This window comes from Macaca fascicularis, chromosome 19 (assembly GCF_037993035.2).
Source record: "Macaca fascicularis isolate 582-1 chromosome 19, T2T-MFA8v1.1".
Taxonomy (NCBI): domain Eukaryota; kingdom Metazoa; phylum Chordata; class Mammalia; order Primates; family Cercopithecidae; genus Macaca; species Macaca fascicularis.
This window is the reverse complement of record NC_088393.1, coordinates 53101495-53113254: the sequence shown is the minus strand read 5'-3', so window position 1 is coordinate 53113254 and position 11760 is coordinate 53101495. Positions and strand designations below refer to the sequence as shown.

The 11760-nt window shown below is 56.8% G+C and overlaps 1 protein-coding gene across 20 annotated transcripts in view; it reads right to left on the bottom strand.

The window, feature by feature from the left end:
• Positions 1-355: 355 nt before the first annotated feature.
• Positions 356-11760, bottom strand: part of CLASRP (CLK4 associating serine/arginine rich protein) — a 32311-nt gene continuing 20906 nt past the window's right edge. For 4 of the 20 annotated variants that reach the window (XR_010583393.2, XR_012427690.1, XR_012427683.1 and 1 more), the window contains 13 exons: positions 10928-11006; positions 10768-10841; positions 9207-9248; positions 6885-7100; positions 6482-6769; positions 4596-4682; positions 3602-3865; positions 2725-3183; positions 2098-2156; positions 1974-2020; positions 1122-1204; positions 752-776; positions 356-510 (listed from right to left, as the gene is read on the bottom strand). Coding sequence is in view for 6 of the 20 variants with exons in the window: in XM_065535627.1 (XP_065391699.1) it covers positions 468-510; positions 752-776; positions 1122-1204; positions 1974-2020; positions 2098-2156; positions 2725-2785; positions 3078-3183; positions 3602-3865; positions 4596-4682; positions 6482-6769; positions 6885-7100; positions 9207-9248; positions 10768-10841; positions 10928-11006 (1474 nt within the window). In the remaining 14 variants the exon portion in view is untranslated. The remainder of the gene's footprint in view (positions 511-751; positions 777-1121; positions 1205-1973; positions 2021-2097; positions 2157-2724; positions 3184-3601; positions 3866-4595; positions 4683-6481; positions 6770-6884; positions 7101-9206; positions 9249-10767; positions 10842-10927; positions 11007-11760) is intronic. The other 16 variants (XR_012427686.1, XR_012427692.1, XR_012427685.1 and 13 more) reach the window with 9 other exon arrangements.

Below are 11760 nucleotides of genomic sequence, written 5' to 3'. Positions count from 1 at the left end.
CCAGGGCAGGGGCCAAGGCGAGGGCGGGGAGAGGCCTGGACCTGTCGCCAGAGGCCCCAGGCAAAGGGGCCCATGTGGGACATGCTGGGCCGACACCCTGTGTCCACACCTGCGGGCAGGTCTGGGCCCTCTCCCTTGGGACTGTGCCCTGGCCTAAGCAGGCCTCACTGAGCCATGGCAGGTTCTGATGAACAGGGGCCTGCCACTTAGCCATCAGATGTGGGCAAGATGTGCCACACAGGAAGCAATGGCACCTGGCCGGTAAACCCAAGCGCCCTCCCAGCTGGCTCTGCTGGCCAGTGGGCCCTGGGGTGGGAGAGCCCTGCACCAACCACACAGATGACACTGAGGCAGGTGACGGGAATTAAATAACTTTTGACTTTATTTCACTAGAGATAAAACCAGCAGCATCACAGCTTAAGCCCCTTACCCCACCCCCTTGTCCTCCCCACCCCTCCCTCTTCTGCCTAATGTCGGTAATGGGGGCTTCGGGATCGGGACCTTGAGCGCCTGGAAAGAGAAAGGGAGGGGCTGTGAGAATGGGGTGTACACACATCAACACAGCTGGGGCCATGGAGGCTTCAGTGACCGGGGCACTTGTCTGTAGAGGAAGGGGTGTTCCCCAAGGGATGAGACCAGCCCCTCCAACTAGAGGTGGGTACAGGGTGAGGCTGGAGGAATGAGAGCCAACACCTCCCATCAAAGGACAAGTGTCACTTCCCAGAAAGTGGAGGGTCATGGGCTTCCTTACCTTCGAGAAGAGCTGTATTCTCGACCTGGAAAGAAAAGAGCAGATGAAGAGCGAGCAAACATCCAGGGTCAGGGCCTCTTCCTTGACCTGGGGTGAGGTCCTCAAAACTGAACTTCAGGGGTTGTCTCCAAATGAGGGGACATTTCCAGAGAGTCCAGTGGCTGCGATTTGTGCCCCTCACCAGCCCATGCCGGAATGAGCACTTCTAATTTCTGCAATCACCTTGTGACTAAAGCAATGTATGTGTACGCGTGTGTGTCTTAAGAGCTTTCATTTCTGGAAGGCTAATGTGGAACTATTTTTTTTTGTAACCCTGCTTGACACTTTTCTTTAAAGCCCCAGAGCCCTCCAGCCAGGTGGGGACACTCACTGTATCGGGGGGAGGGTGAGCGACTCTGCCGGCTGTACTGGCGCTCCCACTCTTCTCTCTCCTTCTCTCGGCGTTCCCGCTCCCTGCAAAGGCATGGCGTTAGCATCTGGCCGAGAACACTGGACACACTGAACTCAGGGAGGGCAGGTGCTTCCGACACCCTACTCTGAGAAAGACAATAAACCAAGGGGGCCGGTACTGCCACCAATCCCTGCTTGGAAAGGGGGCCCGAGGTTCAGAGGGACCCCAGCTGGCGGAGCTGACTGGAATCCCAGCCCCCTTCCTAGGAAAGCTTTGTGAACAGAGGGAGGCAGGATAGTCCCATCGTTTCCTGCCGCACTGGGCCACCTGCACACACTGAGTGTTGAAATGGTCTCCGTCACAGTGGCCAGGCTTGGCAACCCAATGGCTACATCTACTGGGTGCCTTCTCCGTGCCTGGCCTTGATCTTGTCAAATCCCCCCAACAGCCTGTGAGGTGGGACAATGACTCAGTCTCCACTTAGGAGATGAACAAACAGGCTGGGACAGGAGAAAGACCCATGGCAGTGGGTGGGTGGGTAAGGGGTATGAGGAACAGCTTGCCAGGCCAACAGAACAGCAAAGGTGACTGGCACTTGGAGGCTGGAAGAGCTGGGACGAGGTTGCGGTGGCGGGAGGCAGGCCGAAATGGAGGGAGGAAATTCAGGAGGAGAGAGGCGGTGGGGCACGGCCCTGAGGGCCAGGCAGGGCTCTGCCTTTCATCCACCCACAGGGAGCTGGGCAGGGCTCGAGCCAAGAGCCCGTGGTGGGAAGGCCAGGAAGCCCAGGAGCAGGAGGTGTGGCTATGGGACAGGGAGGGGCAAGGTCTTACTTCATCCGGATCTTGCGGGCCATGGCTCGAAGCTCGTCTTCCCGCTCCTGCAGCAGACAGGGCTATGAGGACGTGGCCAGGCCAGCACCCACCCACCACCCCAGCCCTCCCTTCCCCACTTCACCTGCCGCTCATGCTCCTGCTGGATCATCTTCTCCTGTGCCGCCTTCTTATCCGCCTTGACTGTAGGGAGGAAGATACACGGTGGCTGAGGGGTGCCCTTAAGAGCCCCGCTCTCTTTTTTTTTTTTGAGATGGAGTCTCCCTCTGTTGCCCAGGCTGCGATCTCAGCTCACTGCAAGATCCGCCTCCCGGGTTCACACCATTTTCCTGCCTCATCCTCCCCAGTAGCTGGGATTACAGGAGCCCGCCACCATGCCTGGCTAATTTTTTGTATTTTTAGTAGAGACGGGGTTTCACCGTGTTAGCCAGGATGGTCTTGATCTCCTGACTTCGTGATCCACCCACCTTGGCCTCCCAAAGTGCTGGGATTACAGGCGTGAGCCCACCGCGCCCGGCAAGAGCCCCACTCTCTAAAACGAGGAAGCTGAGCTCAGACAGGTCAACCTGACTGCAAAGGCCTCAGCATGGCGGCAGCGGAACTGATGCAAACCCACTCCTCCCCAGAGCACCTCCACGCCTGCACAGACTCTCCAGGGAAGGGCCCGGCCTCCCGAGGTGGTGCTGGGTCTCGTGCTCCCACTGCCAAGGGGAAGAGCTGTGAAACCCTGGAGGGACGGGGCAGAACATACACTGCCTGTTCAGCGCCTTCTGCATCCTCAGTTTCAGCTTCTCCTGAGGCGTCAGCTTGGGCTGGGGAGGGGGGAGAAGAGGTGGGAGAGGGGGTGGGTGTCCCAGAGCTCCCACAACCCACCTCAGCCAAGAGCCTGGGGCTTTTGGGGCGGGGGGGGGGAACGACATGGGGAGGAGGGGCAGGCTGTGGACAGCCCTGAAGCTCCCAGAGGCTCAGTGACAGATGGAGCCCCAGTGTACAGTGAGGAGGGAAGAGGGATATGGTTCTCATGGGGGCAGACCCTTCCCCCGCTCCCCTCCCAGTCCCTGGGGCTGGATCTCCCAGCCCACCCGGGCCCCCCTGCAGGCCCACCAGGCCCAGCTCTTGGGCACTGCTGCTGACGGGAATTAGACGGGCGAGTTCCAAATTCTTACTGACTTTGGCAGCTCCTGTCTCTTTACCAGCGGCAGGTTCGGTCCTGGGTGGGGGCAGGGCCAGAGGACATGGTTGGGAGGGGGAAAGGACAGCTGCCACCTCTGACCCCAGCCTCAGCACTGCCCTCAGATCAGGTGGCCAAGGCATGGGCCTTCTGAGGCCCCAGGGTGCAACCATGTCCCTCTCAGACCCCACAGAACCTGTAAGACCGGGCCCTGTTCCCTTCTGACCCTCATCAAGGACAAGGTTCTGACTGTGCAGATCCTCTAGGATTTGGTGTGTCCTCCTCAGACCCCCCAGGCCAGGGCTGTGTCCCCCTGAAATCCACCCTCCCAGGCCAGGGCCATACCCCGGCCCCCGGACCTCCTGGGGTAGGGCTGTTTCCCCAAAAAGAAAACAGTGACGTTCGCCCTCCCCACCTGAGGTTGGCAGCCCTCTTCCTCCAGACCCGCCCTGCTCACTTTTTCAGCTTCTCGCCCACAGCAGGGGACGCGGCCGGCCTGGTCAGCTTCTCTCTTGCGGGTGATGGCGAGGGGCTCTGGCTGCGGCTGCGGCTGCGGCTGCGGCTACGGCTCTGGCTGGGGCTGGGGCTGTGGCTGCGGCTGTGAGTCAGGCTGCGACTGCGGGACGGACTGAGGGACCAGCTGCTGCGGCTGCGGCTACTGCTGTGGTGCCTGAGGCCCCGGCCACCCCGCCTGTAGCGGTCCCCTGAGTGAGAGCGGCTCCTGGGGATGCAGCAGGGCGGGAGGAGGACTGTGAGGCTCCAGGGACCCCAACCGCACCCCACCCTGGCTTCAGATCCACAGTCCTCCTTCCTGCAAGGCCCGGGGTGATGAGCTTGACTCTCCTCTCCTGCTACTCTCTCTCAGAAATGTCCTGAAGCGGCACTCTGGCCTCCCTCTGGCTACAGAGATGGCGTTCTAGATACACTCAGCCTAAGGGCAGTTCTGCCATCATGAGCCCTGCCTGGCCCGTGTCACCTCTCCCTCACTAGATACCCACTTGCCAACTTCTCGGGAGGGGAGCTCTGGGAGGGATGGCTGGCTCCCCCTTTATGAGCCATGTCCAGCTCAGGCACAATGGTGTTCCACGGTGACCTCATCTACACCCTCACCAACCTCCTCATCCTGCTTGTGTCCAGGGTCTTGACAGCAGTGGGGACCATCCCTTGTCCTCCACCATTCTCAGCACAGACCCACAAGTTCCAATCTGGGGATGTGGAACCCTATCCTCTCCCTGCTCCAGACACTCTCAGGCTGGCATGCAAGATGTGCCCAGGTCCCACCTGCCCTCCAAGTCTTTCTCCTGTCATTGCTCTGGGTAAGCTACAAGGAATATATGACCCGGAAGCCAATTCATGGCCACACACTAACTCTGCTTGGGCTTTTTTTTTTTTTTTTTGAGATGGAGTCTGTCACCCAGGCTAGAGTGCAGTGGTGCAACAGCTCGGCTCACCGCAACTTCCGCCTCCTGGGTTCAAGCAATTCTCCTGCCTCAGCCTCCCGAGCAGCTGAGATTACAGACGTGCACCACCATGCCCAGCTAATTTTTGAATGAAATTTTTATAAAATTAAAATTTGTTGTCATTATTAAGAAAACAAGGGCCAGGCGCGGTGGCTCACGCCTGTAATCCCAGCACTTTGGGAGGCCAAGGTGGGTGGATCACAAGGTCAGGAGTTCAAGACCAGCCCGGCCAACATAGTGAAACCCAGTCTCTACTAGAAATACAAAAATTAGCCGGGCGTGGTGGTGTGCGCCTGTAATTCCAGCTACTTGGGAGGCTGCGGCAGGAGAATCACTTGAACCCAAGAGGTGGAGGTTGCAGTGAGCCGAGATCGCGCCACTGCACTCCAGCCTGGGTGACACAGCGAGACTCTGTCTCAAAACAAAGGAAAGAAAACAAGAGCTATCCTCTAAAAATCCAGACCCTCAACTTCTCCTGAGAACTAGAAAGACTAGGTGACACTAGACCTGCTGCTGAGCGATCAACGCCCCCACTGGAGGGAACACGTGCTTGCCAGGTCAGCAGGATCTCTACCTGGCCCCTCTACTTTACCTGTCAGACCCTACAGGCAGCTGACATGGTGATCAGTGCTACAATAATGCAAGTAATGATGCTGACGATATTAACGGCACTTAGACAACACCAGCCCTGTCCTAAACACCTTACACGGGTTTACCTGTTACACCTCTAACAGCCCAGAGAAGCGGATGCTATTATTGCAATTTTACAGAAGCAGAGGCCCAGGGACTCTACACTTGGGCAGGTGCCCTGCAGGCTATGCTCCCACCGACCCAGCGTCGCTGCCCTTCCAAGAGCAGTCCTGACCCCAACAGGAAGGAGACTGGAAGGGGGTGGACCAGTCTCCAGGTGACTTTTATTTTCTAAACCATCCCTAGAGTTGGCCTCTCATCGTGTGTTCTCCAAAATGAAATGTCTTTTTTTTTGCCTTGAGACGCAGTCTCATTCTGTAGCCCAAGTTGGGGTGCAGTGGCACAATCTTAGTTCACTGCAACCTCCGCTTGTGGGGTTCAAGCAATTCTTGTGCCTCAGCCTCCTACATAGCTGGGACTACAGGCGCACGCCACCATGCCCAGCTCTTTTTTTTTTTTTTTTTTTTTTGAGACGGAGTCTCACTCTGTCACCAGGCTGAAGTGCAGTAGCATGATCTCAGCTCATTGCAAACTCTGCTTCCTGGGTTCAAAGTTCTGGGATTACAGGCGTGAAACACCGCGCCTGGCCTAATTTTTTGTATTTTAGTAGAGACGGGTTTTCACCATGTTGCCCAGGGTGGTCTCGAACTCCTGAGCTCAGGAGATCTGTCTGCCTCAGCCTCCCGAAGTGCTGGGATTACAGGTGTGAGCCACCGCGCCAGGCCAATGAGCTGTCTTGATTTTTTCCACCCGCTTCCCCATCAGCTCCTGGCCACACAGGAACGCACCCCCACCAAGGGGTTTCCCAGCCCCCAAGACCCGGACCCGTCCCTTCAAGCTACAGAATACCCTGGAGCGTCCATGCTCTTCTATTCCCCTCGACCTGGAACCCCTGACAGCAAAGACAGTCTCCTGAGGAGAGAGAGATATGCAGTCTCCTCTCCATACCCTGCTGTGGAAAACGGGCTGGGCTCCACCTCCACTGCCACCACGATGCCTACGCAAACACCCATGCCTTGCCCTTTCCAACCAAGGGCTTCCTGCGGAAAAGCAGTGGCCTGTGCCTGTCACCTCAGATGGGGTGTTCTCTGAGCCAGGTGGCCAGGTTTCCTCCCTCTGAGCACCTTCTCCCCAAGTTCGAAGCCGGCGCCCCCCAGCCTCTCCCGCCCACGCCCAGGCGCACATACCTGCTTCTGCGCCGGGGCCCGTAACCACCACGCCGGGCGGGCGAGCGGGAGTAGCGGTGTCCGTCTCGGGAGCCCCCACCTGAGTGCCGGCGGCCACGGCTACGGGACCGGGAGTAGCGCCGGGAGCGGGAACGGGAGCGGGACCAGGAGCGGGACCGGGAGCGCGCATGGCGGCCAGAACGGTAGTAGCCCCCGCCACGGCGTGAGCGGGAGCTGGAGCGAGAGCTGGAGCGGGAGCTGGAGGTCCTCGAGGCGGAAGAGGAGGAGGAGGAGGAGGAGGAGCGGCGGCTGCAGGCGGGGCACGGAGGGCCGGTCAGCGCAGGCCTGAGCCGCGGCCCCCCTCTGCCCCGGGTCCCCCCCATGGTGACCGGGGCGTAGGGCGGGCGGCGTGAGCGTTACCGACCGGGCGCTGGCATTACGTCCTGGGGCGGGGCCGCCAGGCTGGGGAGGTGCGGGGGGCTTCCCTGTGGCGACCCCTGATGCGGCTGCGGCAGCAGCAGCTGCGGCTGCCTCCTCATCGCTGCCTCCAAAACTGGTGATGAACGTGATCTTCTCCTCGCGGCCCGGGGTTGGGGAGCGGGAGCGGGAGCGGGACTCCGAGCTGGACTCTGAGGGTGACCTACGGGTAGGGAGGAGGAGGCTCACTAGCCCAGGTTCCCGGAGCCTCTCCGGGAACAGCACACACAGCAGAGCAACAGCAGCGCCAGCGCGGGCCAGAGCGACCCGGGAAGCCAGGCGGGTGGATGGAGCCTGGAGGGCACTGAAGACCCAGCTCTGGACAAGGACTTGACTCACAACCATGCAGCCTTTGCTAAATAACCAGGAAGGACAATGACAGACAACTGCTCTGATTTTATGTGGCTATGAAAAATGGATGAGCAGGCCGGGCGTGGTGGCTCACACCTGTAATCCCAGCACTCTCGGAGGCCCAGGCAGGGGGATCACTTGAGACCAGGAGTTTGAGACCAGCCTGGCCAACAAGGTGAAACCCCGTCTCTACAAAAAACACAAAAAAATTAGCTGGGCATGGTGGCACGCACCTGTAATTCCAGCTACTCAGGAGGCTGAGGGCACGATAACTGCTTGAACCTGGGAGGCAGAGGTTGCAGTGAGTCCAGATCACACTACTGCCCACCAGCCTGGGCAACACAGCGAGACTCTGGCCCCCCCCCCCAAAAAAAGATAAGCAGATCTCTGCACAAACCACAGAAAAGTTTTACTCAAAAGAAACATGGATATCTGGGAGGAAAAAGCGAGTTCTAAAACACTGAGTGTGGTGCAATTCCATTTTAGTAAAATAAAAAAAGTGGCCAGGTGTGGTGGCTCACGCCTGTAATCCCAGCACTTTGGGAAGCCCAGGTGGGAGGACTGCTTGAGACCAGGAGTTCAAAACCAGCCTGGTCAGACCCTATCTCAATATTTTTTAAGGAAAAAAAAAAAAAAGTTTTTTAATACATAAAATTTTAAAAATAAAAAGAAGGTACCTGATATCCAACACTCCCATGTATGGAGCACTAACCTACACCTTTTATTTCCCCAGAAGCCATTCACACCTTATCTAATCTCGACTCACAGCCCCATGAGGAAGATCCCATTCCCACCCCCATTCCAAAGAGGGAACTGGGCTTCAGAGAGCTATAGAGCTTGGATGAGGGGGACTGGGATCACACTGAGCTTGGTCCCTCTCAAAATCCCTGCTCCAATCACTCTTTTACCCACGAGACAAGCACGTGTGCCCAGCAGTGCTACTGAGTGCCCGTTATTTCCCACTGGCCACTTCTGGAAATTGAGATTAAAGTGACTTGATTTCTCAGTCACACTGTTTTGCCATATTTGATCATTTTTTACCATAAGACTGCGTTGTATTTAAATCAGAAAAATAGGGCTGGGCACGGTGGCTCAAGCCTGTAATCCCAGCACTTTGGGAGGCCGAGACGGGAGGATCACGAGGTCAGGAGATTGAGACCATCCTGGCTAACACGGTGAAACCCCATCTCTACTAAAAAATACAAAAAACTAGCCGGGCGAGGTGGCAGGCGCCTGTAGTCCCAGCTACTTGGGAGGCTGAGGCAGGAGAATGGCATAAACCCAGGAGGCGGAGCTTGCAGTGAGCCGAGTTCGCGCCACTGCACTCTAGCCTGGGTGACAGAGCAAGATTCCGTCTCAAAAAAAAAAAAATTTAAAAATAAATAAATAAATAAATCAGAAAAATAAAATAAAGAAGCTTCAAAATATAAAGAAAATTTTATTGGCCGGGCGCGGGGCTCACGCCTGTAATCCCAGTACTTTGGGAGGCCGAGGCGGGCAGATCACAAGGTCAGGAGATCGAGACCATCCTGGCTAACAACACGGTGAAACCCCATCTCTACTAAAAGTACAAAAAATTAGCTGGGCCTGGTGGCGGGCACCTGTAGTCCCAGAGAATGGTGTGAACCTGGGAGGCGGAGCTTGCAGTGAGTCGAGATCGGGCCACTGCACTCCAGCCTGGGTGACAGAGCGAGACTCCATCTCCAAAAAAAAAAAAAAAAAGCAAAATTTTATTTAAAACTGGGAAAACAAGACAGTGATCTGGAAAACACAAAAATGATTTAGACCCAGAACATATCATGCAGTCTGTGGTCTTGGGGTGGCCTAGTAGGGTGAACCTCCCATCCCCTCCTCAGCACCCCTGTCCCCATCAGGGAGCTCCCTGTCTGCTACTCCCTGGTCCTCCGGAGGAACTTACCGCTTATAGGGGTCATAGGTGGGGCTGTCTCGGCGGGCATAGCTAGAGAGAAGAATGGGGTGGGACAAGTTGGGGCTTAAGATCTCAGTGGGCATGAATTTGGGATAAGTCCCCCAACCTGAGGACCCAAAGCTAGGCACCTGGCACAGTGAGGGGGTTGCTGACCAGGTTGGGGGCCTTCCCTTGATTCCTCCACCCACCCCCACCTCAGATCTGTCCAAAGCATGAACTTAGGCCCCACCCCACAATGTCCTAGACCCATGACGACTCTGAGGAACTTGGACTTCAGCAACCCTGGTTCTGCTTGGCCTCCTGACCCTAGAATGAAAGCATCCCTCCTCCCAATCCTCGTCTCTGGCTCTCACTGGGTCTGGGTTTACCAATGATGATGATGATAAGACAAAAACAGGCTGGGTGCGGTGGCTCACACCTGTAATCCCAGCACTTTGAGAGGCTGAAGTGGGAGGATCACTTGAACCCAGGAGTTTGAGACCAGCCTGGGCAACACAGCAAGACCCCATCTCTACAAAGCATATTTTATTTTAATTAGCTGGGAGTGGTGATGCATGCCAGTAATCTCAGCTACTAAGGAGACTGAGGTAGGAGGCTCGCCTGAGCCTAGGAATTTGAGGCTGCAGTAAGTCGTGATTGCACCACTGCACTCCAGCCTGGGTGACGGAACAAGACCCTGTCTCTGGAAAAAAAAAAAGAAGAGAAAGACTATCACAGCTGAGGAAACTGAAGCCCAGAGAGGTGAAGTCACTTGTCCAGCATCATGCAGCTCATAAAGGAGGAAACGGGGATCCACACCCAGGCCCTATAGCCACCCAGCCTGGGCTTTCCTGCACTATCCTCTATGTGCCTCTGTGCCACCACTGACAGCAGTGACAACTGGTGCTATTCTTTAAGGAATATTTTGCACACCAACCCCTGAACCTACAAGTCGTTTAAGCCTTACAGGAACTCTCAATCACTCTCCTTTAAGAGATGTGGCAAAAAGAGGCATGGGTTTGCACCGGGCCTCTCCTCAAGGCCTCCTGACCCAGGCTGGGCTCTCTGCTCCAAGCCAGACTGCCTCATCCAAACCTGTCCCAAGACCTCCCTGTGGGGACTGCCCCAGCCCTCTCTCATGGTAGGTGATAATGCTTCATTTTCCAAAGGAAGAAACTGAAGCTCAGAGGGTTCAGGTAGTCACTTGTCCAAACTCCAACACAGGAAACAGCCAAGCAGCAGAACTGAGTGAGAGTCCAGGGCAAAGCCTGTGCCCTCTATTCCTCCGCCGCCCTGGTGACAGCCTAATGCCGCCTGCGCATGGGCTCCTGGGAGTCTGGCAAGGGCCCCCAGTCCAGCAGGGTGAGGGGAGCGGCTGGCAAGGAAAGGAGTCCACATGGCCCTCAAGGCCGTTCCTACCTCTAAACCTTCACGCAGGCCATGCATCGCCCCACTAGAAAGACTCTTTCCTCAAGTCAAATGCCTGCCTCCAAAGAGCCTTCTCAGGCCCTAAGCCCCCGCTCCCCTCCCCCAGATGCCAGCAGGGTGGGGGTTCAGGGAGAAGCCCTACCTGGGTGGGCTGATCTTGCGACCCCTCAGCCGCTTCTCCCGAAACTCTCTCCGCTGGCGTCGAGAGCGGCGTCCCTGGAGTAGGGTGGGTGCCAGACTGGTGACGGGGTGCCCTCCCTGTGACACAACCCTGTCGCCTTCCACTCTAGCCCAGACCTCACCGAGTACATGGCCTTCTCCTCCTCAAGGGCCTTGGCGTGCTTGATGGCCTCTGCCTCCTCCTTATCTTTCCGGAGCATCCTATAGAGGGGGGTGAGAATTAGGGTGGAGGAGGGGGCACGCCACAGGACATGGAGGACACAGGCTGAGTCATCAGAGAAAGTGAGGGACCCGAGTCACCCCACACCAGCCTGAGGTGTCTTTCATTCAGTGCCACTTATTAAGCACCCTCTGTGTGCCAGGTCCTATCTTAGGCATCAAGAACTCAGCACTAAAAAAACCAGAAATCCTCACCTGCACGGGCTTACATTCTAGGGGAGAAGACAATGAGCAAGGGAATAAAACGCATGGTCCATTAGATGTTAGAGCAAAGGCAGAGGAAGCTGCATTTTTCAAGAGGAAGCTCAGGGAAGCGACACAGAACGGGGTATCTAGAGAGAAACCTGGGGGAGCAAGCTGCAGACGCCCGAAGCGAACAGCAGACAGACTGGCCCAGGTGCTGGGCCAGGCCTCTGCACTTGAGGAGCAAGGAGGCCATGGAGGCTGGGCAGGGGGGATGGGGGCAGTCAAGAGGACCAGATGGGTAAGACCTTTCAGCCATGGTGAGGACACTGGATGTGCCTGAGGGAGGTGGGAGCCACAAAGGGCTCTGGGCAGAGGGTGCCGTGCTCAGGCTCTGCTTTGGGTTCACTGCCCAGTGAGCTGGGACCATTCTGTGTGGTCTTATGAGCTCAGCAGGGGGTATGGCTCAGGGTAGAGGTACAACCAGCAACTGCCAGAATAAATGACCAGGGAATGAGGCCTCTCCACTAGAGGGTGCTGGCCCCCAGCCTAG